The 27275-nt window shown below is 44.5% G+C and overlaps 1 protein-coding gene across 2 annotated transcripts in view; it reads right to left on the bottom strand.

Annotated features, from left to right (window-relative positions):
* Positions 1 to 27275, bottom strand: part of OTUD7A (OTU deubiquitinase 7A) — a 468456-nt gene that overhangs the window by 78198 nt on the left and 362983 nt on the right. For both annotated transcript variants that reach the window (XM_030188471.1, XM_030188476.1), the window contains exons 10-11: positions 20085 to 20212; positions 11319 to 11468 (exon numbers count right to left, since the gene is read on the bottom strand). In XM_030188471.1, coding sequence (XP_030044331.1) covers positions 11319 to 11468; positions 20085 to 20212 — 278 coding nt within the window. The remainder of the gene's footprint in view (positions 1 to 11318; positions 11469 to 20084; positions 20213 to 27275) is intronic.

The raw sequence follows: 27275 nt of genomic DNA, 5'->3' as shown, positions 1-27275 counted from the left end.
GTTTATGTATGTAAACTTGAGGTTTGAAAGGCTGAAATTAACCAATACTCCTGTCTAGCTTCACGACAAACACACAATTATTACTAATATGTTAAAATGATGTTTTTTCTGGAATGTAAGCCACACTGAACTTGAGCTTGTTCAAGATAATGTGGGATACAAATGTCATAATAATTTCCTGGAAATATCCAGTTTCTTTTATAACGTGATCCACTTTGAACTGCGAGGTATGAGGTGGAATACAAGCTATACTGTTAATGTTGAGTGATGTATATTCCCCCTGTAAAATGGAGTATACATTTAGTGCTTTCAGTTCACCAACCCCACACCATTTTCCATGGTCTAACCATGGCTACTTGCCATCTAGAAGTGACAGGGGAGGACTGACCACTGGAACAACAGGGCAGTACCCAAGGGCCCAATCTCCCCTAGCTTCGATCTAATTTAATCACTTTTCATAGGGGCCCTATTGCCTGGGGGACCAGAACACTGTCAGTGTGCCCCTGAGAAGTGATATTAATTCCCACGTGTTAAAGGCAGCTTTCTTAAACCATCTTTACCCTTGTATGACCATTTACACGTGTAAAACTGCTATTTATGCATGTGGATCCTTTTCAAACAAAGCCTATGTGTCTTTACACAAAAGGCCCAAAATAGGCACCCATTTACCTCCTAACCTGTGTAACCTGTCGTAAATTACCCTCTATGGGTAGATAGTGGCCTTAGCATGCCCTTACGTGGGCTTTTAGCACATGCCAGGGTCATTTTTACCATAGCAGTAAAATGGCTGATTTTCCATTAAAAAAAAATTAATGGTCATGTGCTGTTGTCACTGGTGCACAGCCATTAAAAACAAATAGCGCGTGAGAACTTAATGACACTTATTTTGCAGATGGTAAGGGCTCATGCGCTAATCCTGTGTTAATTAGTTAGTGCTTGGTAATGCAGCTGTGCTGATTAGCACCTGCCCCCTCTGAAATAAAATTAAATATATATTTCTAGCGCATGCTTTGTGCACAGATCAGGGAATTACCACAGGATACCTGAATGTATCCTTTGGTAAGCACATGCTAGTGTTTACTGCAGCTTAGTAAAAGGACCCCAATGTATCCATGGTTAGCCAAAATAGTTAATTCCAAGAAATCTTCATGGTAGACCAGAGACATATTGTTCAAGATTATTGCTTTACTTTCCTCAAGTTCTCTTCCTTCCAACTCAGTCAGGAGTAACAGTGACCTCTTGTGGGTGAAGTGGCAACACACAGGTCTCAGACATGCAAAAATCTAGTTTATCCAACATTCTTATAGCAAAGGATAGAATAACATAATTTTACTCCAATTAACCAGTAAAGTTTTCCATTAGACTGCTCCTTGGTCCCTAATACCAAGGTCTGACAGTAATATACAGTGACAGCCATGAAATGAATGGCAGAGCAATGTGTATAAAATTAATAAGAATGCACTGCCTGAAAGGCCACTTAACACAAGACTATTTCCAGGTAGAAGGTGAAAGCTTGGCTCTTCAACCAGGCCTTTAATGGAAGAAGTAACTAACTTGTTCTTCTCACTCACACACACAAGGAGTGACACGGGCTGCACATACTGCAGTGGGACATGTTTATCCACTCCTACCCTACCTGACATAATATTTAACCATCTCTCTGACCTCATGTGCAACTTCGTTTAAGTCAGTCACTTTACTTTTTAACTGTTCTTACTCTCTTACCTGTCTATATGTTCCATCTTTGCTTTACCCTTATCAATTAAAATGTTCTATTACGTATTGTGTTGACATTGTAAGTAGTATACTATGCCATACTTTTTATTGTTATTTGAATATTTTTACTGCTGTAATTGCCTATTGCTTATGTTTGATCTATTCTTACTGGACACCGCCTTGAGTGAATTCCTTTAAAAAGGCGGTAAATAAATCCTAATAAATAAATAAATTTTGAAAAAATATTTTAGCTAAAACGCTTTCAGGTGATACCTCCTCTATTTTCAGTGTCCTTCTTAGCCATGCTTTACCTAACTACGTAAAGCAGATACTATCTGGAAAGGGAGACTCTTAGGGGATAATTTTTAAAGCTGTTTACACATAAAAACGGTGGTGTAGGCATGGAAATAGCATGTTATAAAACAGCCTGGACTTTAGGTAAAAATAGGTACATAATGCAATTTTGCACACAATTTATCTGTGGCAAGCAGATGTTATTAAAGGGGCAGAACTGGGGAGTTTAAACTTAAGTACATACTTTTAGATTTTCAGAAATATAGGCATAGACAAGGTTTAATTTCTGAGGGGTCGATATTCAGTCGATGGCGGTGTTCTTTTTTTCTTTTTTTTTTTTAGCTGCTTCCGGAGTTATTGCCAGATTATTCCCAGGCACCTGCACTGAATGTCCAGGTTTATGTGGCCGACTATCACTTATGTGGTTGTGGAATATTCAACACTTAAATGCATAAACGGCGCAGCATAAAGATAGGACTGACTTTTATGACCACTAAACTTAGGCAGTTAAGTGCTGAATGCCAGTACTTAACCACATAAGTGCTGACTCTGCCCCCGAACCACCCAAAAAAGAGCTGGATTTGAGTTTAGCAGTCTGTGGTGATATTCAGTGTCACTAACAGGTTAAGTGCTGCAGAATATCAGTGGATAGCCCTGGAATAAGCGATTTAGCCGGCCAAGAGCCATTTCTGACTCCTCCCCTTCGCGGAAAATTACATTGGCTACCAATCAAAGAACGCATCGCCTTCAAAATCTGCACTATGGTTCATAAGATCATCTATGGTGAAGCACCAGGATATATGACAAACTTGATCGACCTACCAACCAGAAACACATCCGCATCAGCATGACAATACCTAAACCTCAACTACCCAAGCTGCAAAGGACTAAAATACAAATCAACCTACGCATCCAGTTTTTCCTACATCAGCACAAAACTATGGAACGCACTACCAAAAACCGTGAAAACCACGTACGACCACCTCCATTTCAGGAAAAAACTAAAAACCCACCTGTTTCAAAAGGCTTACCCCACCAACCCAACTTAAATACCTGAACTCTGCGACACTATACCACCACAGTCCGTACTGATCACCAAACAATCTCATCTGTTCTTGCTATCCTCTTTATGGTCCCATCACATGTTCCATCATGTGGTCCCTACCCTTCCTACCTCAGCTTAACCATTATTTGTATTTGTTTTTCTCCGGAGTCTATCAACACCTCTCTGGTACCATGTAAGCCACATTGAGCCTGCAAATAGGTGGGAAAATGTGGGATACAAATAAATAAATAAATCACTTTGAATATTGACCCCTGAGGGAACAGCCTAGAACACCCCAACTTTTTTACAAGCTCTAGAGCAGGAGTGCTCTGCTCCAGCCCCTCTGTTCCAAGAAACTTGCAGGGAAACAGCAGGGAGAGGAGCCTGGAGCAGAAAAGAGAAGAGTCATTGTGCTTCCTAATTTAGTCTCATTCACCTATTGCTTCTGCCTTGGCCACCCACACACACCTCTGGTTCCACAGTTCCATGTCCTTTTAATCTACAAATTAAGCCCTGGATGTACATTTACAAGTGCATTAGATAATAGGTGCAATTGTATACAGGTATTTTTGGTTGGATACTTTTTCAAAGAAAGCCATTTGTTTACTTTCCCTTTTGAAAATTAGTGTAACAGACATATTGACTGCAGACTTTAGACCAGGGGTAGGCAACCACAGTCCTGAAGGGCCACAACCCAGTCAGGTTTTCAAGATTTCCACAATGAATATGCATGAGATTGATTTGCATGTACTTCTTCCACTGTGTGCACATTCACTGTAGAAATCTTGAATTTTGACTGGGTTGTGGCCCTTGAGGACTGTGGTTGTCCACCCCTGCTATACACAAAGTTGGAAAAAGGAGACTATTTATAAAGGCAACATACGTCTTTATAAAACAGTGTAAACATGATGAGGCTATTTGTGAAGAATTGTGAGGATGGAGCTCTCACCTCAGGCTCCCAGGTCCCTCTTTCACTCAGGGTGAGCTGGTTCTTAGTATGCAGATTTTATGCAAATTCAGATCCTACCCCTTCTTACTCGGGGTGACCTGGTTCTCAAAACAAAGCAAACAGAGTCAGGTCTTATCAACAGGATTTCTTCCATACAAATCTTTATTCAAGCCCATGGGGCCCACCTCTGTTAGCTTAAAACACTTCCATAAGCTCAACAGTTCTTCCAGCTTAAAGCTGTCTTCCTGCTCAGTTCAATCTTTCAACTTAAGCATTCCTTCCTAAACAGTTCACTCTTTCAGCTTAAGCATTTCATTTCTTCTTTTTACCTATACTTTGGGGATTCTCAACCCCCAGGCCTTGCAGCCTGTTTCTCTTTCCAATCCTTTGGGGACTCTCAACCCCAGGCCTTGCAGCCTGCTTCTCTTTCCAATTTTGAACACACAGTCCCACCTGGTATCACCCAGCTCTAGACCCACAGTCTTTGCTTCTGGGACACACAGTACCTCTTCAATGTTTTAGACCACCAGTCTTTTCACCACCAGGACATAGGGCCCAGCCAATACTTCACAGGGAGATCCTTCTGCTACCAGCCTTTCTCTGCCGCTGCTGGCTCTGCTCCTTCCCCTTCCTACAACTCAGGAGGGGTGTTAAGTAGTTAATGGTCAAACAGGAGCCCAGCCCCTAACCGGCTGCACCTGTTCCCTCCTCCAGGACTCTCCCCGGTCCTAGTGACCTCCAGCTATACCTGCCCTTACTGGCTCCCTTCAGCAACTCACCCAGCCCTTCTCCCTGGACATTTTTAGGGCAACAGCGCCCTCTAGGGGCCTAACCAGGGTAGGACAGCCTCTTCCTTGTTACAACAGGCATCCAGAAGAAGTCCAACAGTGCAATAAATTATACCTGCTCTGAAGAAGGTTTATGTTTATTAGGACTTCTATACCGCTTTATCTAACTTGCAGATCAAGGTGGTGAACAGACTAAAAAGAATAATAAAGTAAAAAGGAACTACAATTTAAGATAGGAAAGACAGTTTCACTCACTCAAGAAAAGCATATATACCAGGGGAGAGAGGGGTTGGAGCAAAATGGGTTATAAAAAAAAAGGGGGGGGCGGGAAATTTAAAAAGGGATGGGGGAGGGAACAGGAAAGAAACAAATAATTATTTTATTTCAACATTTGTACTCCACCTTTGTCAATAGATTATTGGTTCATGGTGGCTTACATTACAAGTTTAACTGATACAATCTAGCACGTTATTTCCTATATTGTTGCATGTTCAGAGAAAGTATGATCCAGATGAAGCTAGGGTTACCTGGCTTCCTCAAACAAGAATTTTCTAAAGAAAAAAGCTTTAAGGTGTTTAAGATAGATGTTCATGTATTTTAGGTCTTTTGAAAGCTTGTTCTATGCCTTAGTGTATAAGTAGCTAAAGGTCCATTGCAGGAGTACATCGATACTTTACCCCTTGGAAATCGGGGAGGTGGAGGTTGAGGTAGTTTCTTGCACCTGTTCTTGTGTTACGGTTCGGCAATTCTAGGAGGTCGATTATGTATTCTGGGGCTAAGCCATAAATAATCCTGAAGGCCCAGGTGCAAATTTTGAAGGTGACTCATACTTTGATTGGGAGCCAGTGTAGGATGTTTAATAGCGGTCTGGCACTTTCAAATCTTGACTTCTTGTGTATCAATCTGGCAGCTGTGTTCTGCGCTGTTTATAGTTCATTTAGGGTTTGTTCCTTGCAACCTGTATAGATTCCGTTACAGTAGTCTGCATAGGTCAGGACTATAACTTGGACTAGGGAGCGTAATATCTCTCTAGGAAAGTAACTTTTGATGCTTTTCAGTTTCCACTTCATGTAGAACATTTTCTTGGTAACAGTCGTGGCGGTCCACTGTAACTCCTAGGATCTTCAGCTGTTCTGTTATTCCTTCTACAACCATGGTGGGGAATGTTGTGTTGCAGTGCGATGAGGTGATTACCAGGCAGTGGGTTTTCTCTCTGTTCAGTTTCAGTTTGAACACTGAGGACGAGGTTTCCATGGTTTTCACTCTATCTGTAATTTTGGTCATGTTCTAGTTGAATAGTATATAGATGGACACATCGTCAGCATATATAAAGGGACTGAAGCCTTTTTAGCCAGAGATCTGGCTAAAGGTGCCATCATTAGGTTGAAAAGGATGGATGAGATTGGGGAGCCTTGTGGGATGCTGTATTCAGTTTTCCATAGAGGGGAGAATGATGAGCCCATCTTTACCTGGTAGGATCTGGATGTGAGAAATCCTTCAAACCAGTCTAGTACCCTCCCACCAATATATATTTTGTAGAGCAGGCTGAAGCAAGATAAGGTGGCAAATCTGAATGGTAAGCCTTAAATGTCAGACTAAGAAGTTTATAAGTTATATGTTGCTTAATTTGGAAGCCAGTGAAAATCGCGTAAACGTGGAGAGACAAGGTCTGATTTACAAAGATGAGAGAAGAAGGGATTACTTCAAAATAAACAGCACTTTGGGGGTGATTCTATAACACTACATCTATATTATGGAATAGTAGCGTGAGGGTGCATTTTCAAATTTTAATCCAAAGGTCAGTGCAGTTTTATGCATTTTTTAGCTCAAAGTTCCCTACCAATATATACAGTATATCTTTTCAGGACGGCCACAATACTTGAGCTGAGTTGTCACTGATCATCTGTACAAAGGCCTTATTGGTTCCTTTTTCTGAAATAGCAATAGTGGAGGAGTGGCCTAGTGGTTAAGGTGGTGGACTTTGGTCCTGAGGAACTGAGTTTGATTCCCGGCACAGGCAGCTCCTTGTGACTCTGGGCAAGTCACTTAACCCTCCATTGCCTGCCGCATTGAGCCTGCCATGAGTGGGAAAGCGCGGGGTACAAATGTAACAAAAATAAAAAAAAATAAATTCATCTTAGCATCCTTGTCATTGGCCACCTCCCTATTGCTTCTAGCTATAAGATACAATCACCCTAAGGTGTCTGTCTTTCTTGATGCACATCAGTATCTCAACTCCACTGTATGCTACTCTCTTGAATTTTTGCATCCCAAATGCATGGCTATTTTTATTGTATTCAAAATTTGGTTTCCAGACACTTGACCAATCCTAAATGCTTACTCATTCTGTTTAATCCCTCAGAGGTGTCCACTTTTGTAGATCTTAGTGTCATCTGCAAAAAATTAAATTTGTCAAAATTGTTTTGCAGTCTCGTTATGAAGATATAGAACAGAACAGATTCCAGGAAAGATCCCTGAGGAACTCTTTAAATCATCCTTTTTAACTTAGCCTGGACGCCATTAACCATTATCTTCTGTTGTTTGCTTGTTTTCTTTTTTTGACTGAGCAGTTCAGTTCTGCCCCTTTGTATTTCTAGCTCAGTTAGAACAAGGGTTGATGACTCAGTAGATAAGGGCACCCCGACATAATAGACCATACAAAAAAAACACGACAAAAAACCCCAACAAAACAGACTAAAACCAAAAAACAAACCATGACAAAAAAAAATCCTCCCAAAAACCCCCCACAACAAAACAACCCAAGACAAAATAGACTCTTAATCAAGCTGGATTATGTTTTCAAGCAGATTTATGATTCTCACTAGATACCAAGTGTGGATAGTGAAGTCAAGCCGTAGGCAGGTGCCAGGACTTTCAAGTGACAAGCCGTGGACTTTCTCAGTAATTTATGGCTCCTCCACTTCTTTGTACCCTTCAAATTCGTACCATTAAAAAATAAATCTATTTCATCAGGCCCTTTTGTCGGGAGTCTATTTTGTCAGGGACTTTTATGTCGGGAACTTTTTTTGTTTGGAGCTTTTTTGTCTGGTTTCTTTTGACCAGGTGCCATACATAAGTCTTAGCTCACAACTAATTAGGAACTTCTCCCTATTTTATACCACCTAACACACACAGTCTGGTCATTTTAGCAAAGGTCCTGGGGCAAGGGCACTATGGCTTCTTCTGGAGCTGTGAACAAGGACCCTAAATCTGATTATTAGGCATCACCGATAAGAAAGATCCATGACTCCCCTCTGCTGGGTGGCTGTGAACACCACTTCCACAGTATCCCTAGCTGAACTGGGGTTCAAACCTGTGACCTTCAGCATGGCAGTGCACAGCACTCATCTCCTGAGCCAGCCTACTCAATCACATTCATTGAATCATCCATCATGAGTCTCCAAGTGTTTCCTTAATACATATTTTGACCAGCTCTGCCATCAAAAACTTGTCAAAAATATATTATTAGTCCAATAAAAAAGGTATCAGCTTATTTTCCTCGCTCTTATTTTAATTTGTTTCATTTCTATTTATTACCTCTAAAGATGACTAACACAATAACCATGCCATCTTATCCAAATTCTTTTCTAAAATCCAATTATAACATGTTGAGTGCATGATCTAATTTTCTGGACAATCTCTACAAAACCTTAAACATAGTAACATAGTAAATGATGGCAGATAAAGACCTGAACAGCCCATCCAGTTTGACCAGCAAGATAAACTCATTTTACATGGTATGTGATACTTTATATGTATACCCGAGTTTGATTTGTCCTTACCATTCTCAGGGCACAGACCGTAGAAGTCTGCCCAGCACTCTTCTTGTGCTAAAAGTTCTGAAACAAATGTCGAAGCCCCTTAAAATTTACATTCAAGCCTATCCATATCTATTCAGTCACAATCAGAGCGTAGACCATAGAAGTCTGCCCGGCACCAGTTTCGCTTCCCAATTACCGCTAAGATTCTGTGGATCCACTCCTTCTAAACAGGATTCCTTTGTGTTTATCCCACACGTTTGAATTCCATTACTGTTTTCATCTCCACCACCTCCCGCAGGACGGCATTCCAAGTATCCACCACATTCTCTGTGAAAAAATACTTCATGACATTACTCCTGATTCTGCCCCCCTTCAACCTCAATTCATGTCCTCTAGTTCTACTGCCGTCCCGTCTCCAGAAAAGGTTTGTTTGTAGATTAATACCTTTCAAATATTTGAACGTCTGTACCATTTCACCCGTTTCTCCTTTCCTCCAAGGTATACATGTTCAGGTCAGCAAGTCTCTCCTCATACAGTTTGCAACGCAAATCCCATACTATTTTTGTAACTTTTCTTTGCACCGCTTCCAGTCTTTTTACATCTTTAGTAAGCTACTGTCTCCAAAACTGAACACAATACTCCAAGTGGGGCCTCACCAACGACTTTTAGAGGGGCATCAACACCTCCTTTCTTCCCCTCTCTATGAAGCCTAGCATCCTTCTGGCCACAGCTGTTGCCCTGTCACATTATTTCTTCATCTTTAGATCCTCAGACACCAACACCCCAAGGTCTCACTCCTGAGTCGAGCTTACTAACCTCTCCCCTCCTATCCGGTATTTCTCTTTTCGGTTTCTGCCAGACCCTCGACCATTCTTTTAACGTTAGGAGATCCCTTCTCATTGTTTCTACTCTCTCCAGGGTATCCACTCTATTGGCTATTTTCACGTAATCTGCAAAAAGGCAAACCTTTCCTTCCAACCCTTCAGCACTATCTCCCACAAATATATTAAACAGAATAGGCACCAGCACCGACCCCTGAAGAACTCCACTGCTCACCTTCCTTTCCTCTAAGTGGATTCCATTTACCACCACCCTCTGCCACTTTCGGTCCTAAGTTAAACCCTTTCAGCTTATTCACGAGTCTTCTGTGGGGGATCGTATCAAAGGCTTTTCTGAAATCCAAGTAGATTACATCTAGCGCACGCCCTTCATCCAGTTCTTTGGTCACCCAGTCAAAGAAGTCAATAAAATTCGTTTGGCAGGATTTTTCTTTGGTAAAGCCATGTTGCCTTGGGTCCTGTAACCCGTTGGCTTCTAGAAAGTTAACTATCCTTTCTTTCAGCAGCAACTCCATTATTTTCCCTTGCTGCATAAGATCTGCCAACCCACTATTCATTCACTCTTTTTATTATTAGTTTATTTGGCATTATTTGTAGCTTAAGGTGAATTACATTCAGGATAGAAGGTATTTCCCTGTTCAGAGAAGGCTCAGAATCTAATAGCCTCGTTTACCAATGTGCTAATGAGAGCTAAAGCACATTAATGCACAATAAATAATATAAGCCCCCTTATTTTTAATGTGGCCTATTTACTAACTATGGAGGCAAATTCTATAACAGGGCACCTCCATTTAGGCACCCCAAGGCCATGTGGTAGAAGCCATTCTATAACACCTCAATTTGGTTACAGAATACTAGCGTAGCTTTACTGGCTGGCCTAAAAGTTAGATGATCGCAATAACACTAGCCATAGGCCTAATCTAAATGTGGGTGCCTAAATGTGGCAGAATTCTGTAAGTTATGCAAGTGTGAGCCCCGCCCATGTCATGCCCATACTCCGCTCCTGTGTATGCCTCCTTTGCAATACATGCTCTTTACACTCATACTTACACATATACCCATGTAAGTGCTAGTAGTCTAAACATTTACATGCATAAATGTATTCATTGCCCTTGTATTATTATTATTAGCATTTGTATAGTGCTACCAGACGCACGCAGCGCTGAACACCTGACACAAAGAGACAGTCCCTGCTCAAAAGAGTTTACAATCTAAATAACACAGACAGACAAGACAGTTACAGATGAGGGAAGTACTGGGTGAGAAGGAAGGAAGGAACAAGGGAGGGCAAATGAGGGCTAGGAGCCAAAAGCCTTGTAGCCTACTTATTAACTAGGTAGATAACAATGGAATGTACATAATAAAAGACACATAATCAAACACATACAAACAACTTGAAATACTAAATCTCAGTCATAAATGCGGGTACCTGGGTTCTAGAAGTGCCCTATTTGCTAACTCCTATTAACATGTTAATAATGTAGTAGATTTGTATTGAAGTTGAGTCTTCATTCATTTTCCTATTATCAATGTCCAATTAATTGCTGTGCAGTTTTCAACTTCTTCCCTATAACAACTCTCTAGTCCTATGGAACCACTCCCCTCTCTAACATCTGACTTAAGATTCATCAGTGGAGCTGTCACAACCTCTCTGAGTTCCTCTTTCATAAGATCCCAGAGTTCTGTTCACGTTCCGCTTTTCTAGCTCCATACAAACACTCTGTTCTTACAAAGTGCGGTACCTACCAGATTACCATATATGTCCTAATCATTTCAGACGGTTCTGTGCTAACCTGTTCGTCAATGAATATTGAATGCACAGAGACAGTGACACTTTAAATTGTGGCCGCTACCTTTGAACTGATATGACTAAGCAGACATACTGCGTGATTTTCCTCACACAATTGCCACATATTGTCAGTATACCTTGCTCTCTCTGTTGATCTTTCTGTTCCATAGACACAAGAGCAGAGAAGTGAGCTTGATCATAGGCCAGCACTAAAGGTGAGCAGTGACATCTGTTGGGTGGAACTTCTAAAGGCAAGTAAATACCTCCAAATGGAATAGGTGCAAATGCTATGAAAAGAAAACAAAACACTTTCTAAGACTGCATATAAATTCATATATAGAAAACAAACAACACCTCCATATGGCCACTGGAATACTTTATGACAAAAAGTCACATTTGAATCATAACTTCTTGACAAAGTTTCATGTTCCTTAGAAACATGATAGTGGATAAAGGCCAAATGGTCCATCCACTATCTCCTCCTCTCCCTAAGAGATCTCATGTACTTTTCCCATGCTTTCTTGAATTCAGATACAGTCTTTGCACCACTACAGAATGTACCTGAATTCAAGAACTCGTAGGAAAAGCAAAAGGGATCTCTTAGGGACAGGAGGAGATAGTGGATAATGTGGATGGTCCATTTGATCTTTACCTGTTGTCATACTTCTATGATTCTAAGGAACATGAATAATGTAATAACACAACCTTGTTTCAGCATTCAGTAATTTTAAATGGACAAAAGTACAATTCTACTGGCAGAATGGTGACTCTGCGGCTTCATTACTATAGTCATGTATAGCAAGAAGAGGAAGCTTACATTATACCCACCAAGGCTTCACTTAGGACTACAATCGACAGAACGCGCAAATATAGCGAATGCTACATACCTGTAGAAGGTATTCTCCGAGGACAGCAGGCTGATTGTTCTCACTGATGGGTGACGTCCACGGCAGCCCCGCCAATCGGAAACTTCACTAGCAAAGGCCTTTGCTAGTCCTCGCGCGCCCATGCACACCGCGCATGCACGGCCGTCTTCCCGGCCGAACCGGTTCGTGTTCGTCAGTCCCGTATGTAGCAAGACAAAGACACAACTCCAAAGGGGAGGCGGGCGGGTTTGTGAGAATAATCAGCCTGCTGTCCTCGGAGAATACCTTCTACAGGTATGTAGCATTCGCTTTCTCCGAGGACAAGCAGGCTGCTTGTTCTCACTGATGGGGTATCCCTAGCCCCCAGGCTCACTCAAAACAACAAACATGGTCAATTGGGCCTCGCAACGGCGAGGACATAACTGAGATTGACCTAACAACTTATCCAACTAACAAAGAGTGTAGCCTGGAACAGAATAAAACATGGGCCTAGGGGGGTGGATTCTAAACCCCGAACAGATTCTGAAGCACTGACTGCCCGAACCGACTGTCACGTCGGGTATCCTGCTGCAGGCAGTAATGAGATGTGAATGTGTGGACAGATGACCACGTCGCAGCTTTGCAGATCTCTTCAATAGTGGCTGACTTCAAGTGGGCCACTGACGCCGCCATGGCTCTGACATTGTGAGCCGTGACATGACCCTCAAGAGCCAGCCCAGCCTGGGCGTAAGTGAAGGAAATGCAATCTGCTAGCCAATTGGATATGGTGCATTTTCCCCACAGCCACTCCCCTCCTGTTGGGATCAAAAGAAACAAACAATTGGGCGGACTGTCTGTTGGGCTGTGTCCGCTCCAGATAGAAGGCCAATGCTCTTTTGCAGTCCAATGTGTGCAGCTGACGTTCAGCAGGGCAGGAATGAGGACGGGGAAAAATGTTGGCAAGACAATTGACTGGTTCAGATGGAACTCCGACACTACCTTCGGCAAGAACTTAGGGTGAGTGCGGAGGACTACTCTGTTATGATGAAATTTGGTGTAAGGGGCTGGAGCTCACTGACTCTACGAGCTGAAGTAACTGCCACCAAGAAAATGACCTTCCAGGTCAAGTACTTCAGATGGCAGGAGTTCAGTGGCTCAAAAGGAGGTTTCATCAGCTGGGTGAGAACGACATTGAGATCCCATGACACTGTAGGAGGTTTGACGGGGGGCTTTGACAAAAGCAAACCTCTCATGAAGCGAACAACTAAAGGCTATCCTGAGATCGGCTTACCTTCTACACGGTAATGGTATGCACTGATTGTGCTAAGGTGAACCCTTACCGAGTTGGTCTTGAGACCAGACTCAGACAAGTGCAGAAGGTAGTCAAGCAGGGTCTGTGTAGGACAAGAGCGAGGATCTAAGGCCTTGCTGTCACACCAGACGGCAAACCTCCTCCATCTTTCCTGGAAGCAAGCAAGATACGGGAGACACCCTCTGACAGACCCAAAGAGGCAAAGTCTACGCTCTCAACATCCAGGCCGTGAGAGCCAGAGACCGGAGGCTGGGATGCAGAAGCGCCCCTTCGTCCTGTGTGATGAGGGTCGGAAAACACTCCAATCTCCACGGTTCTTCGGAGGACAACTCCAGAAGAAGAGGGAATCATGGTGCCTCGGTCTTGCTTGAGTTTCAACAAAATCTTCCCCACCAGAGGTATGGGAGGATAAGCATACAGCAGGCCTTCCCCCCAATCCAGTAGGAAGGCATCCGATGCCAGTCTGCTGTGGGCCTGAAGTCTGGAACAGAACTGAGGGACCTTGTGGTTGGCTCGAGATGCAAAGAGATCTACCAAGGGGGTGCCCCACACCTGGAAGATCTGGCGCACTACTCTGGAGTTGAGCGACCACTCGTGAGGTTGCATAATCCTGCTCAACCTGTCGGCCAGACTGTTGTTTACGCCTGCCAGATATGTGGCTTGGAGCCACATGCCGTAACGGCGAGCCCAGAGCCACATGCTGACGGCTTCCTGACACAGGGGGCGAGATCCGGTGCCCCCATGCTTGTTGATGTAATACATGGCAACCTGGTTGTCTGTCTGAATTTGGATAATTTGATGGGACAGCCGATCTCTGAAATCCTTCAGAGCATTCCAGACCGCTCGTAACTCCAGGAGATTGATCTGCAGATCGCGTTCCTGGAGGGACCAGCTTCCCTGGGTGTGAAGCCCATCGACATGAGCTCCCCACCCTAGGAGAGACGCATCCGTAGTCAGCACTTTTTGCGGCTGAGGAATTTGGAAAGGGCGTCCCAGAGTCAAATTGGACCAAATCGTCCACCAATACAGGGATTTGAGAAAACTCGTGGACAGGTGGATCACCTCTTCTAGATCCCCAGCAGCTTGAAACCACTGGGAAGCTAGGGTCCATTGAGCAGATCGCATGTGAAGGCGGGCCATGGGAGTCACATGAACTGTGGAGGCCATGTGGCCCAGCAATCTCAACATCTGCAGAGCTGTGATCTGCTGGGACGCTCGCACCCGAGAGACGAGGGACAACAAGTTGTTGGCTCTCGTCTCTGGGAGATAGGCACAAGCCGTCCGAGAATCCAGCAGAGCTCCTATGAATTCGAGTCTTTGCACTGGGAGAAGGTGAGACTTTGGATAATTTATCACAAACCCCAGTAGCTCCAGGAGGCGAATAGTCATCTGCATGGACTGTAGAGCTCCTGCCTCGGATGTGTTCTTCACCAGCCAATCGTTGAGATAGGGGAACATGTGCACTCCCAGCCTGCGAAGCGCCGCTGCTACTACAGCCAGGCACTTCGTGAACACTCTGGGCGCAGAGGCGAACCCAAAGGGTAGCACACAGTACTGGAAGTGACGTGTGCCCAGCTGAAATCGCAGATACTGCCTGTGAGCTGGCAATATCAGGATGTGCGTGTAGGCGTCCTTCAAGTCCAGAGAGCATAGCCAATTGTTTTCCTGAATCATGGGAAGAAGGGTGCCCAGGGAAAGCATCCTGAACTTTTCCTTGACCAGATATTTGTTCAGGGCCCATAGGTCTAGGATGGGACGCATCCCCCGTTTTCTTTTCCACAAGGAAGTACCTGGAATAGAATCCCAGCCCTTCTTGCCCGGATGGCACGGGCTCGACCGCATTGGCGCTGAGAAGGGTGGAGAGTTCCTTTGCAAGTACCTGCTTGTGCTGGAAGCTGTAGGATTGAGCTCCCGGTGGGCAATTTGGAGGTTTTGAGGCCAAATTGAGGGTGTATCCTTGCCGGACTATTTGAAGAACCCAACGGTCGGAGGTTACAAGAGGCCACCTTTGGTGAAAAACTTTCAACCTCCCCCCCGACCGGCAGATCGCCCGGCACTGACACGTTGATGTCGGCTATGCTCTGCTGGAGCCAGTCAAAAGCTCGCCCCCTGCTTTTGCTGGGGAGCCGTGGGGCCTTGCTGAGGCGCACGCTGCTGACGAGAGCGAGCGCGCTGGGGCTTAGCCTGGGCCGCAGGCTGTCGAGAAGGAGGATTGTACCTACACTTGCCAGAAGAGTAGGGAACAGTCTTCCTTCCCCCATAAAAACGTCTACCTGAGGAGGTAGATGCTGAAGGCTGCCGGCAGGAGAACTTGTCGAAAGCGGTATCCCGCTGGTGGAGCTGTTCTACCACCTGTTCGACTTTCTCTCCAAAAATGTTGTCCGCTCGGCAAGGGGAGTCCGCAATCCGCTGCTGGATCCTATTCTCCAGGTCGGAGGCACGCAGCCATGAGAGTCTGCGCATCACCACACCTTGAGCAGCGGCCCTGGATGCAACATCAAAGGTATCATATACCCCTCTGGCCAGGAATTTTCTGCACGCCTTCAGCTGCCTGACCACCTCCTGAAATGGCTTGGCTTGCTCAGGAGGGAGCTTGTCCACCAAGCCCGCCAACTGCCGCACATTGTTCCGCATATGGATGCTCGTGTAGAGCTGGTAGGACTGAATCTTGGCCACGAGCATAGAAGAATGGTAGGCCTTCCTCCCAAAGGAGTCTAAGGTTCTAGAGTCTTTGCCCGGGGGCGCCGAAGCATGCTCCCTAGAACTCTTAGCCTTCTTTAGGGCCAGATCCACCACACCAGAGTCGTGAGGCAACTGAGTGCGCATCAGCTCTGGGTCCCCATGGATTCGGTACTGGGACTCGATCTTCTTGGGAATGTGGGGATTAGTTAAAGGCTTGGTCCAGTTCGCCAGCAATGTCTTTTTTAGGACATGATGCATGGGTACTGTGGACGCTTCCTTAGGTGGAGAAGGATAGTCCAAGAGCTCAAACATTTCAGCTCTGGGCTCATCCTCCACGACCACCGGGAAGGGGATGGCCGTAGACATCTCCCGGACAAAGGCCTCAAAAGACAGACTCTCGGGAGGAGAAAGCTGCCTTTCAGGGGAGGGAGTGGGATCAGAAGGAAGACCATCAGACTCCTCGTCAGAGAAATATCTGATGTCCTCCTCCTCCTCCCACGAGGCCTCACCATCGGTATCAGACACAAGTTCATGAACCTGTGTCTGAAGCCGTGCCCGACTCGACTCCGTGGAAACACGGCCACGGTGGGAGCGTCGAGAGGTAGACTCCCTCGCCAGCACCGGCGAAGCTCCCTCCACCGACGTCGTCGGGGAGCCTTCCTGGGAGGCGGCCGCAGATGTCGGAGACCTCACCCCGGGCAAGGGGCCAGCCGGCACCTCACTCGACGGTACCGGTGGCGCAAGCACCCCCGGTACCGGAGGGGAAGGGCGCAACAGCTCTCCCAGGATCTCCGGGAGAACGGTCCGGAGACTCTCGTGCAGAGCGGCTGTGGAGAAAGACATGGAAGCCGATGCAGGCGTCGAGGTCAGAGTCTGTTCCGGGCGTGGAGGCTGTTCCGGGCTGTCCAAGGTGGAGCACATCGACACCTCCTGAACAGAGGGTGAGCGGTCCTCCCGGTGCCGATGCCTACTGGGTGCCGACTCCCTCGGCGACCCAGAGCTCTCGGTACCGATGCGGGAAGGTGACCGGTTTCGATGCTTTTTTGATTTTTTCAAACGAAGCATGTCACCGGAGCTTCCCGGTACCGACGAGGAGGACGTAGAATCCAGCCGTCTCTTCCTCGGGGCCGAGGCCGAAGAAGGTCGGTCTCGGGGGGGCTGTACCGCAGGAGCCCTCAGGGTAGGAGGAGACCCACCCGAAGGCTCACCGCCACCAGCAGGGGAATGGACAGCCCTCACCTGCACTCCAGTCGAAGCACCACCGTCCGACGACATCGGCAACAGCGGCGGTCCCGGTACCGCCGACGCAGCCTTCCGATGTCTCGGTACCGACGATGCAGAGGGTCGATACCTTGATGCCGAGGTCGAAGGTCTTGATGCTGTCGACGTCGATGCACTCGATGCCTCCGGTGCTGTTTTCGACGAAGAGCCCGAGAACAACACGTTCCACTGGGCCAATCTCGCTACCTGAGTCCTCTTCTGTAAAAGAGCACAAAGACTGCAGGCCTGCGGGCGGTGCCCAGCCCCCAGACACTGAAGACACGACGCGTACCTATCAGTGAGCGAGATTACCTGGGCGCACTGGGTGCACTTCTTGAAGCCGCTGGGAGACTTCAATGACATGGGCGGAAAAATCACGCCGGCGAAATCAAAATTTGCGATGGTGACGAAGGGCACCAAAAATAAGGGAGAGAGAAAAACCCGTACCGAGGCCACAAAAAAGGCCTACCCCGAAAGCGAAAGGAAACTTACGTCGGTGAAACAAACTAGACACACGGGAAGGGACAAAGACCGAGGTCTTTCTTTTTTTTTTTTTTTGCGAAATCGCGAAGACACGCGAGGGTCAACTTGAGGGGCGCGAAATGGCGGCAAAACACGACCGTCCCGAGCGAGGACAAAAGAAGACTGACGAACACGAGCCGGTTCGGGTGGGAAGATGGCCGCGCATGCGCGGTGCGCATGGGCGCGTGAGGACTAGTAAAGGCCTTTGCTAGTGAAGTTTCCGATTGGAGGGGCTGCCGTGGACATCACCCATCAATGAGAACAAGCAGCCTGCTTGTCCTCGGAGAATATTATTATTATTAACATTTGTATAGCGCTATCAGACGCACGCAGTGCTGAACATCCAATGTAGAGACAGACAGTCCCTGCTCAAAAGAGCTTACAATTCCCCCTCCCAGCAGCAACAACCCACTCTAACAGCAATGTAACCCTTCTCCCCCCCCCCCCCCCCATCGTCCCCCCCTGGCAGTCCAATCCTTCCCCAGCAGCCTTCAGCCCACCAGCAGGGAAGGTCTCCCATGTGTGTACATGAGACCAACATATGATAGCCTCTCCCGGTCTAACATTTCACTGTTAGGCTGTGGTTTGTTTCTGTTGCCTATTTCTACCAGAATTGCTCTGCTTTAATTGCTTCTTTATAGGCCGGATGTAGAACCGATGTATTAAAAACAAAAAACAAACAAAGAACTTATTTATCACAGAACTGTTTGCTAATTTTTTTTCTATCTATCTAGCCTTTCTACATTATATTCTATTGGAAATGTTCTGAAAAATTGTCTGTCCTTTATAAGAAAGAGATTTGAGGCTGCCCTCAGATCAGACTCTGTAGGCTTCAAGTATTTTAAATGCCCCTCACCTTCCTAAGGGCTGTATTACTTACATAGTTTTCACACAGCTGAGATTTGTTTAGTTTTGGGAACACATCTATGGTGCTTTTGATAATACATCTAATCTATATTTAACTCCAATAATCAAAATGACTATTGTTTAATACAATTGCTGCATTGCTCTTATCCTAAGACAAACTATTTGGAGCCGCTGCGCTTGCCTCATCTGTCTCTTCTGCTTAAAAAAAAAAGTTGACTCAGCTCAGGGAAGAATTAACTGCAATAAAAATGGCCTCAACCAGAATACCAGAAATAAACAATCCATTCCCACTCCAACAGAGAATACATTTATACAGGTAATTAGCATGTAAATATTAGTGCCTATATTACAGAATTGCCCCCTAAACAACAGGAAATGTTTTTTTCATTGGCCATTACTGCTTAATTAACATAGTAATATCTTAAAGAGCTTTATCCATCACCTGTTTTTTTCCAAAGTAAACTCTCTGCCGGTATTTTACTTTTGTGCTACAGACCTACAGACTAGTTCATCAAAACAAGAAATGCATGTGAATAAAATTTAAAATGCAGAATAAAATGGAGGATATTTATTTAATCCACTTAAAAATACATGTCCATATCATGTCAGAAGATAGAAGTTTTGACACCAAGAATACCACAGTTAATAAGATATATAGCGTATTTTATCTAATAATTGCCTGGGCAAATATTAGAAACAATGGGTTTTCTGAAGTTCAGGGTGAGCTATTAATGAAGGCACCATATCTCTTCTCCATCTTGCTCCCCCACAGTAAACAGTGCTGCTTTCCTCCATTCTCCACATTTCCCTCCCATGATGACTGGATCTCTCTTCTCACCTCTCCTCACGGTTATGGCACTTGCATGCTCAAAGCCTTGCATGCTCAAGGCCATGCATCAAAACAGCACCAGAACCATAAGAAGAGGAATCTGATCATTCTGGGGGCAAGTGGGGGTGGAAGAGAGCAATGCTGGTTACCATAAATTCTGGGGGGGGGGGGGGGTGGCTATTATTGGAGGAATCTAAATTTGGCTTTTAAGATGAAAATTAGAGTTTTTTTTTTTTTTAGTTCAATCAGTTTTTATTGATTTTATAACATATTGTAAATTTTGTACCAATGACAATAACAGTTAACAGAAAGGTCAATGTACTCTGACTATATATATATACATATATGTATATTCGTATGAAGTATGCATGCATATCAGATGTTATAGTATTAATGCCAGTATTTGAAAAGTACCTGTACTTTATTTATTTAGCTGGATGAATATTTAGTCACCGGAGACCAAATTTTATCATATGTCATGAAGGAAAATTAGAGTTTTTTGATGCTGAAACAGAGGAGTAGGCCATTATTAGCAATTAGCTACTATTAGAAACAATAGGGTAACTGCATTAACAGGAAGACTTACCTTCTCCCCCTGAGTCTCTTAACATTGTATCTGCCACAACCACAATTGGTCTTCTTAATATATGAGCTAAGACGAAGACATGAAACTCTTCCAAGCTTTCATATACTGGATCTTCAGAATTGTCGACTCTGAAAAAGAACACATATATCAACATGACTCAAGCATTCCAAGCAAAGGTCTGTGTAGGGTTATTAGAAAGGTGGAGTTTCTGCAACTCTAACAAAGCTTGAGGCCAGCATCTTGTATGTAAAATGTGCCAGAAGGAGCTTTGGTACAATAGGGATTTAGTTGAAAATCCGTGGAGAGATCAGACTATATTACTGAGCAGGACAACAATCCAGACTAGAAAATTATGTTCTGGAATTTAAAGCATTTCACATGTCTAAGGGGGAATGTATAAAACAGCACAACCGAGTATATGTATAAAAAGTAGGTGCACGGAAACACTGCATCCAGTTTTATATGATCTGCATGTAAAGCATTCCTGGGTGTATTGTTTGGATGGAGTGGAGGTGGAGTTGTGATGTACGCACCTATTTTATGAAATTGTGAGTACATATGTGAAGCACACCCATACATTGGAAAAAGCAAAAGAAGAACAAACCTTTGCATACACAAAACAAAAGAACAAACAGCAAAGGTGGCAAAAAAGTCCCAAATAAAAGGGAATTGTGCAATATTTATTGTAGGAATCAATGTCTCATTGAAGGTATGAATGACTCAACACGAGCTGTGTTTTGGCCACAAGGCCTGCCTCAGGAGTCAATACCAAATATTTCACGTCGTACAAATGTTCTTTCGAAATAATATAAATAATTGCATCAAAGTAGCGTTCTAAATATAAATCTCCTTATAGCACTGACGACCAGTATTGACTCCTGAGGCAGGCCTTGCAGCCAAACTATGACTCGTGTTGAGTCATTCATACCTTCAATGAGACATTGATTCCTACAATAAATATTGCACTACTCCCTTTTATTTGGGACTTTTTTTGTCACCATTGCTGTTTGTTCTTTTGTATACTCATACATTTACATCTTTTTTGGAACAGGTGTACATGCAAATTTGAATGCTATTGGGACTGGTTCTGGATGCCTATTTTATAAAGGCCCATATGCATCTATTTTGTCTTTATAAAATAAACACATCTTGGACTTCTCACATAGGTGTCCTGTTATTGGCTTGGCCAGTTAAGTTTGAACTGGCCAAATTTAAACCAGATATTCAATGCCGGTCACCAGAAATGGCTCAGCACTGAATATCCAGACTCAGCACCGACCGCAGGAGTTAGCCGGGCTAACTCCCACGGCCTGAATATTGGGCCCAGTGTACTTAGACTGCATGCTCAAATGTGCATTATTTTCCATGGGGGGGGGGGGGGGGGGGAAGCTCTTGCAGAAAAAAACAGGTGCAGATATCTGAGGGTGCTTTGTGCCCACTGAAAGCAAAAGTATTTGCATACTTTCTCTTTCAAAACTGGCATATGCCCATGGGTAAAAACCAGCTGTGGACTTTGTATCAAAATGCACATTAAGAAGATTGCCCCTGTAATTAGCAGCTGATGCAAACATTTCAGCAGTCAACAAGTAAGAATGTCTAGTAAACTTCTTTGGTTCGATACTTGTGGAAAACAGTAATTTATCATATTTATAGAAGTCTGCATTTAAAATTCACTGCTCAATGTTCATTACTTTTTTAGCAGAACATATACAGTAGTGACACGAGTTCAATAAATTGTATGCAGGTGAATTCTCATGAGCAAAAGTCTAAATCACAGTCTGCAATTATATAAGCATAATCTAATCCTTAAGTGTAAATGAAAGTCTATTCTAGGATTTAATAAGGGAGTCTACAGGTTCATGTTCAAATCTGTGAAACTCCTGTTGCTTCTTTTTTTTGCAGTTTTCATATTCACAGTCTATAAAGAGTTTAGCATATTTGTGGATTATTATTGCACTTCAGAAAGATATCTCGAAAGTTGCAAATGAGAGTATGTTCCTTAATGAATATTTTTTGGCTTTCTGTACAAGTAATGAAGCCAGTGGTGTAGCAAGTGCGGGGCGGTGGGGGCGGTCCGCCCCGGGTGTCATCGGGTGGGGGGTGCTCCACTCCCGCTGCTCCACCTTTAAAATTTTTTTCGAAGCGCCGGAGAGTGGCAGGCAGCGCGCCTCGTGTCTGCCCTGCTAGTAAAGAAGATTTCGCTGACATCGTCGCCCTTCCCACATTGAGTCCCACCCCCCTCTGAGGCAACTTCCTATTACTGCGAGGGCGGGCGGGACTCAGTGTGGGAAGGACGACGACGTTGACGAGATCTTCTTTACTAGCAGGGCAGCTGCCTGCCACTCTCCGGGACTTCGAAAAAATTTTTTTAAAGGCAGGACAGGGTAGGAGCAGCAGGAGAACGGATCTCTGCTGTCGGGTCGGGGGGGCGGACTCAGAGGGGAGAAGGGGATTGGGGAGCGGTGGGGGAGCTCAGAGGGGTGCTTAAAGGGGATTAGGGAGGGTGGGGGAGCTCAGAGAGGGGAGAAGGGGATTGGGGAAGGGTGGGGGAGCTCAGAGGGGTGCTTAAAGGGGATTAGGGAGGGTGGGAGAGCATCAAGGAGGGGAGAAGGGGATTGGGGAGGGGTGGGGGAGCTCAGAGGGTGCTCAGAGAGGGAGAAGGGGATTGGGGAGGGTGGGGGTGCTCAGAGGGGGAGGGGAGTGCTCAGATGGGAGAAGGGGTCTGAAGCTGGAACTGGGGTCTGACAAGGAGGCAGGAGGGAAAATGGGACCATGCCTGGGGCAGGTGGGAGAATGGGTCTGGGGCTGAAAAGGGGGGATGCAAGGCATGTGGTGGATGAAGGGGGCTGAAACTGTGGGGACTAGGGGCTTTAAAGGGGACAGGGAGAACTGGCTGGGGCTGAAGCTCGGGACTGGTGAGAGAAAAGGGCTGGGGTTGAAACTAGGGGCTGAAAGGAGGACAGGGAGAAGTGGCTGGGGGCTGAAGCTCGGGACTGATGGGAGAAAAGGGCTGGGGACTGGTGGGATAGTGGGGCTGAAAAGGGGGGCAGGTGGGAGATGTGGGCTGGGGCTGGAACTAGGGGCAGGTGGAATACGGGGGCTTGAACTGGGGGCTGAAAAGAGGGGGCAGAGAGAGAGGGGATAGAAGGGGGGAGCGTGAGGGAGGGCAGACCCTGGATGGATGGTAGAGGGAGGGCAGACGGATTGAAGGGGCAGAGAGAAAGGGCAGATGGTGGGTGGAAGGGGAGAGAGAAAGAGGGCAGACTGGGGCAAATGGTGGATGGAAGGGGCAGAGATAGAGGGCAGATGTTGATGGAAGGGGGAGAGAGATGGCAGACTGGGGCAGATGGTGCATGGAAGGGGCAGAAGTGGATGGAAGGGAGAGAGGGCAGACAGTGGATGGAAGGGGCAGAGAGAGAGAGGGCAGACAGTGGATGGAAGGGGCAGAGAGAGAGCGAAGACAGATGCTGGATAGAAGGAAGACAGTGAAAAGATAAGGAAAGCAGAAACCAGAGACAATGAACTGTAAATATATATTTTTATTTTTTTGCTTTAGGATAAAGTAGTATTGTAGCTGTGTTAATAAATGTTTATAATAGAACATGTAAATAAGGTAATCTTTTTATTGGACTAATTTTAATACATTTTACTTTCGGAGAACAAAACCCCCTTCCTCAGGTCAGGATAGGACACTGTAACAGTACTATACTGAATTGACCTGAGGAAGGAGGTTTTGGCCTCTGAAAGCTAAATGTATTAGTCCAATAAAATGATATTATTTGTTTTATTTCTATTTGTTAATTTGTAAAGTGGTGATTGGTATTTGTTAGTTTTTTTTCAAATTTACATTTGCTGTCTTTATATTTTGCACAGTACTAGAGGACATTTTCTGTTGCATTGTATGCAGAGTCTGGCATCGGGGGTTCAGTTTAATTTTTGTCTAAATAGAAAGTTTATGATTACTTATTCTATAGTGGATTAGGGTGTATCTGTATTTGTGAAAAAGACATGGCTTTCGGTTGGCATTGACTGTGCAGGATCGACGATCTGTACTAATCTGTCTGTTTTCGTTTTACAATAGGTGAATTGATCTTCTAGTGCTCACTGTAGTGTTTAAGATGCTTTCCTTTTCCTTGTGTGACTCGTACAAATTACTGCTTATGGTATGGTAGAATTGCTCTACAGGTCCTGAGTGTTTTGTATTCTCGGTATGCCTAGTACTGGATTTCGGTGGGGGGGGGGGGGGGGGGGGGTTAAAAAATGACCGGCCCCGGGTGTCAACTACCCTAGCTACGCCACTGAATGAAGCTCTTCTTTTAAATGAATACTAACATTGCAAAGTTTATCCCCCTGATATTCAGTATCCCCTGATATTCTGCCGGTGGCGGGCAGCGCTTTTGCTGTCCGCCACTGGCATTAAAACCAGATATTCAATGCCAGCCATTAACCGATATTCAGTGCTAACCGGTTAAGTGCTTACCCCCAGATTCTATATAACACGTCAAGATTTCCATGCAGAAATAGAATCGTGTTCCATAACAATACGCATTAACAAGCCAATCAGCGCTGCTAACTGTCAATTAACAAGCAACTGACACTAAATGACATTAATTAGAATTTACACCCAGAACTGTCTGAGCATATTCTATAAGGTGCTGCGTGTAAATTCTAAGTCAAATAGTTGAAAAGGAGGCATGGCCATGGGCATGGATAGGGTGGGTTGTAGGCGTTTCTAAAATCTATGTGCGTGGTTATAGAATACAACCAGTCTGTGTGTAATTTTAGATGTCAGCATTTATACCAGGTTTTATATGGCATAACTACCCACGACTAAATTTAGTCGCGTGGACTAGCGCTCAGAATATTCTATAAACTGCACAGAAATTTAGGCTTATTCTATAAAGTACACCTAAATTAAGGTATACTTTATAGAATGCGCTTAGGCAAAATTCATTGTGGTGCTGAATTTTTAAGCGTGATATATAGACTTTAGTCCCTAGAGGTTAATGATAGGCTGCATAAATAGCAGACCTATTTTAACCACTAAACATAGCCAGTATGGCACTGAATATCCAAATGTTGCGCTATACAGCTGGTTAGCAGCTAAATATCCGCAGTTAGGCGTTAAAGTGCTATTTAACCGGCCAGGAGCCATTCCTGGCCAGTTAAATAGTTTTGAATATCGTGCCCTGTGTTTTTGTTCCTTTGCATGTAATGAGAATATTGCTTCAGTTCACAAACCTCCCCACTGTATCCTTCTCTACCACATAAAAAAAAAAGAAAAAAAACCCTGGACTTGTTCAGATACATACACTAGGATCATGTGCCACTAGAGGGTAGTTACCAAAGGGCCAGTTTATCTTGGCCCATACACACTGCAAATGGATTAGATATATGAATAATTATACATGAGATGGAAGGCATCAGACAAGCAGAAGACAGCATTCAGAAACTATTTCTTCATTAACCAAAGTGACCAGAAATTGGACTGCAGGAGTTGTCTGGTGGTTAGAGCAATGAGGTGAGAATCAGGGAAACCAGGGCTCAAATCTCCTACTGACCCTTGGGCAAGTCATTTTACCCTCTGCTGCCTCTAGTACAAGTTTTGCACTTAGGGGGTAATTCTGTAAATAAATTGCTAACATTTACACACTGAATATGCACACAAATGATTTAAAACTGCAAACTGGATATTTGTCCCAACAACCTAATAAAATCCGCCCCTCAATGCTTCATAACAGACCTCACGTCATACCTAAACTACATGTTACAGCATGGACTCCTCCCTAAGGATAAAGGAAATATACTACTCACCCCAATACCCAAAAGACTCAAAGAAAAAAAGCAAATGACATAACCAACTACCGCCCGGTAGCATCCATCCCTCTGGCAGTAAAACTAATGGAAAGCATGGTAACCAAGCAACTTACCGACTACTTAAACAAATTCTCAATACTACATGAATCACAATCAGGATTTCGATCCAACCACAGTACCGAAACAGTACTAATCACTCTCCTAACCAAATTCAAAAAAATAATTGCAACTGGCAATGGTGTACTTCTCCTACAATTCGACATGTCCAGCGCGTTCGACATGGTCAAACATAAAATACTATTGAACATCCTAGAATACTTCAGGATTGGAGGAAGCGTACTTGGATAGATCAATGGTTTCCTAACCGCAAGAACATGATATCAAATTCGAATACATCATCACCATGGAAACCTGAATGCGGAGTACCCCAAGGATCATCGCTCTCACCAACCCTTTTCAACATAATGATGACACCCTTAGCCAAATCGCTATCCAACCAAGACCTCAATCCTTACATCTACACAGACAATGTCACAATATACATCCCGTTCAAACACGATCTAACAGAAATCACAAATGAAACCAAACACAGCCTCCAAATAATGAATTCATGGGCGGATGCATTCCAACTAAAGCTCAATGCAGAAAAAACACAATGTCTCATCCTCTCATCACAATATAATACGAACAAACCCACTACTATAAACACCCCAGGCTATACCCTTCCTGTTTCAGATAGTCTGAAAATTCTCGGAGTTACAATTGACCAAAATCTCACACTAGAAAGCCATGTGAAAAATACAACAAAGAAAATGTTCCATTCAATGTGGAAACTCAAAAGAGTAAAACCTTTCTTCCCAAGTGAAGTATTCCGCAGCGTGGTACAATCAATGGTGCTAAGCCACCTAGATTACTGCAATGCAATCTATGCCGGATGTAAAGAACAAATCATTAAGAAACTCCAAACTGCCCAAAACTCAGCAGCCAGACTCATATTTGGAAAAACGAAACCCCTATGAGAAAAACTACACTGGTTCCCACTCAAAATCATGCATAAAATCATTCACGGCGAGGCCCCGGTCTACATGTCAGACCTCATAGACCTACCAACCAGGAACACAAAAAGGTCAGCACGCACATTCCTGAATCTCCACTACCCCTGCTGAAAAGGACTAAAATATAAATCAACATATGCATCCAGCTTCTCCTACATAAGCACGCAACTATGGAATGCACTGCCAAACGTCATAAAAACAATGCATGACCTAACAAACTTCCAAAAATCACTAAAAACCAACCTGTTCAAAAAGGCATACCACAATGATCCATCCTAAATACCAGACAATGAAACATATGCCAGAACTGGACAAAACC

This window comes from Microcaecilia unicolor, chromosome 1 (assembly GCF_901765095.1).
Source record: "Microcaecilia unicolor chromosome 1, aMicUni1.1, whole genome shotgun sequence".
Lineage (NCBI taxonomy): Eukaryota > Metazoa > Chordata > Amphibia > Gymnophiona > Siphonopidae > Microcaecilia > Microcaecilia unicolor.
The sequence above is the reverse complement of the archived record's forward strand: the minus strand, read 5'-3'. Positions and strand labels throughout refer to the sequence as shown.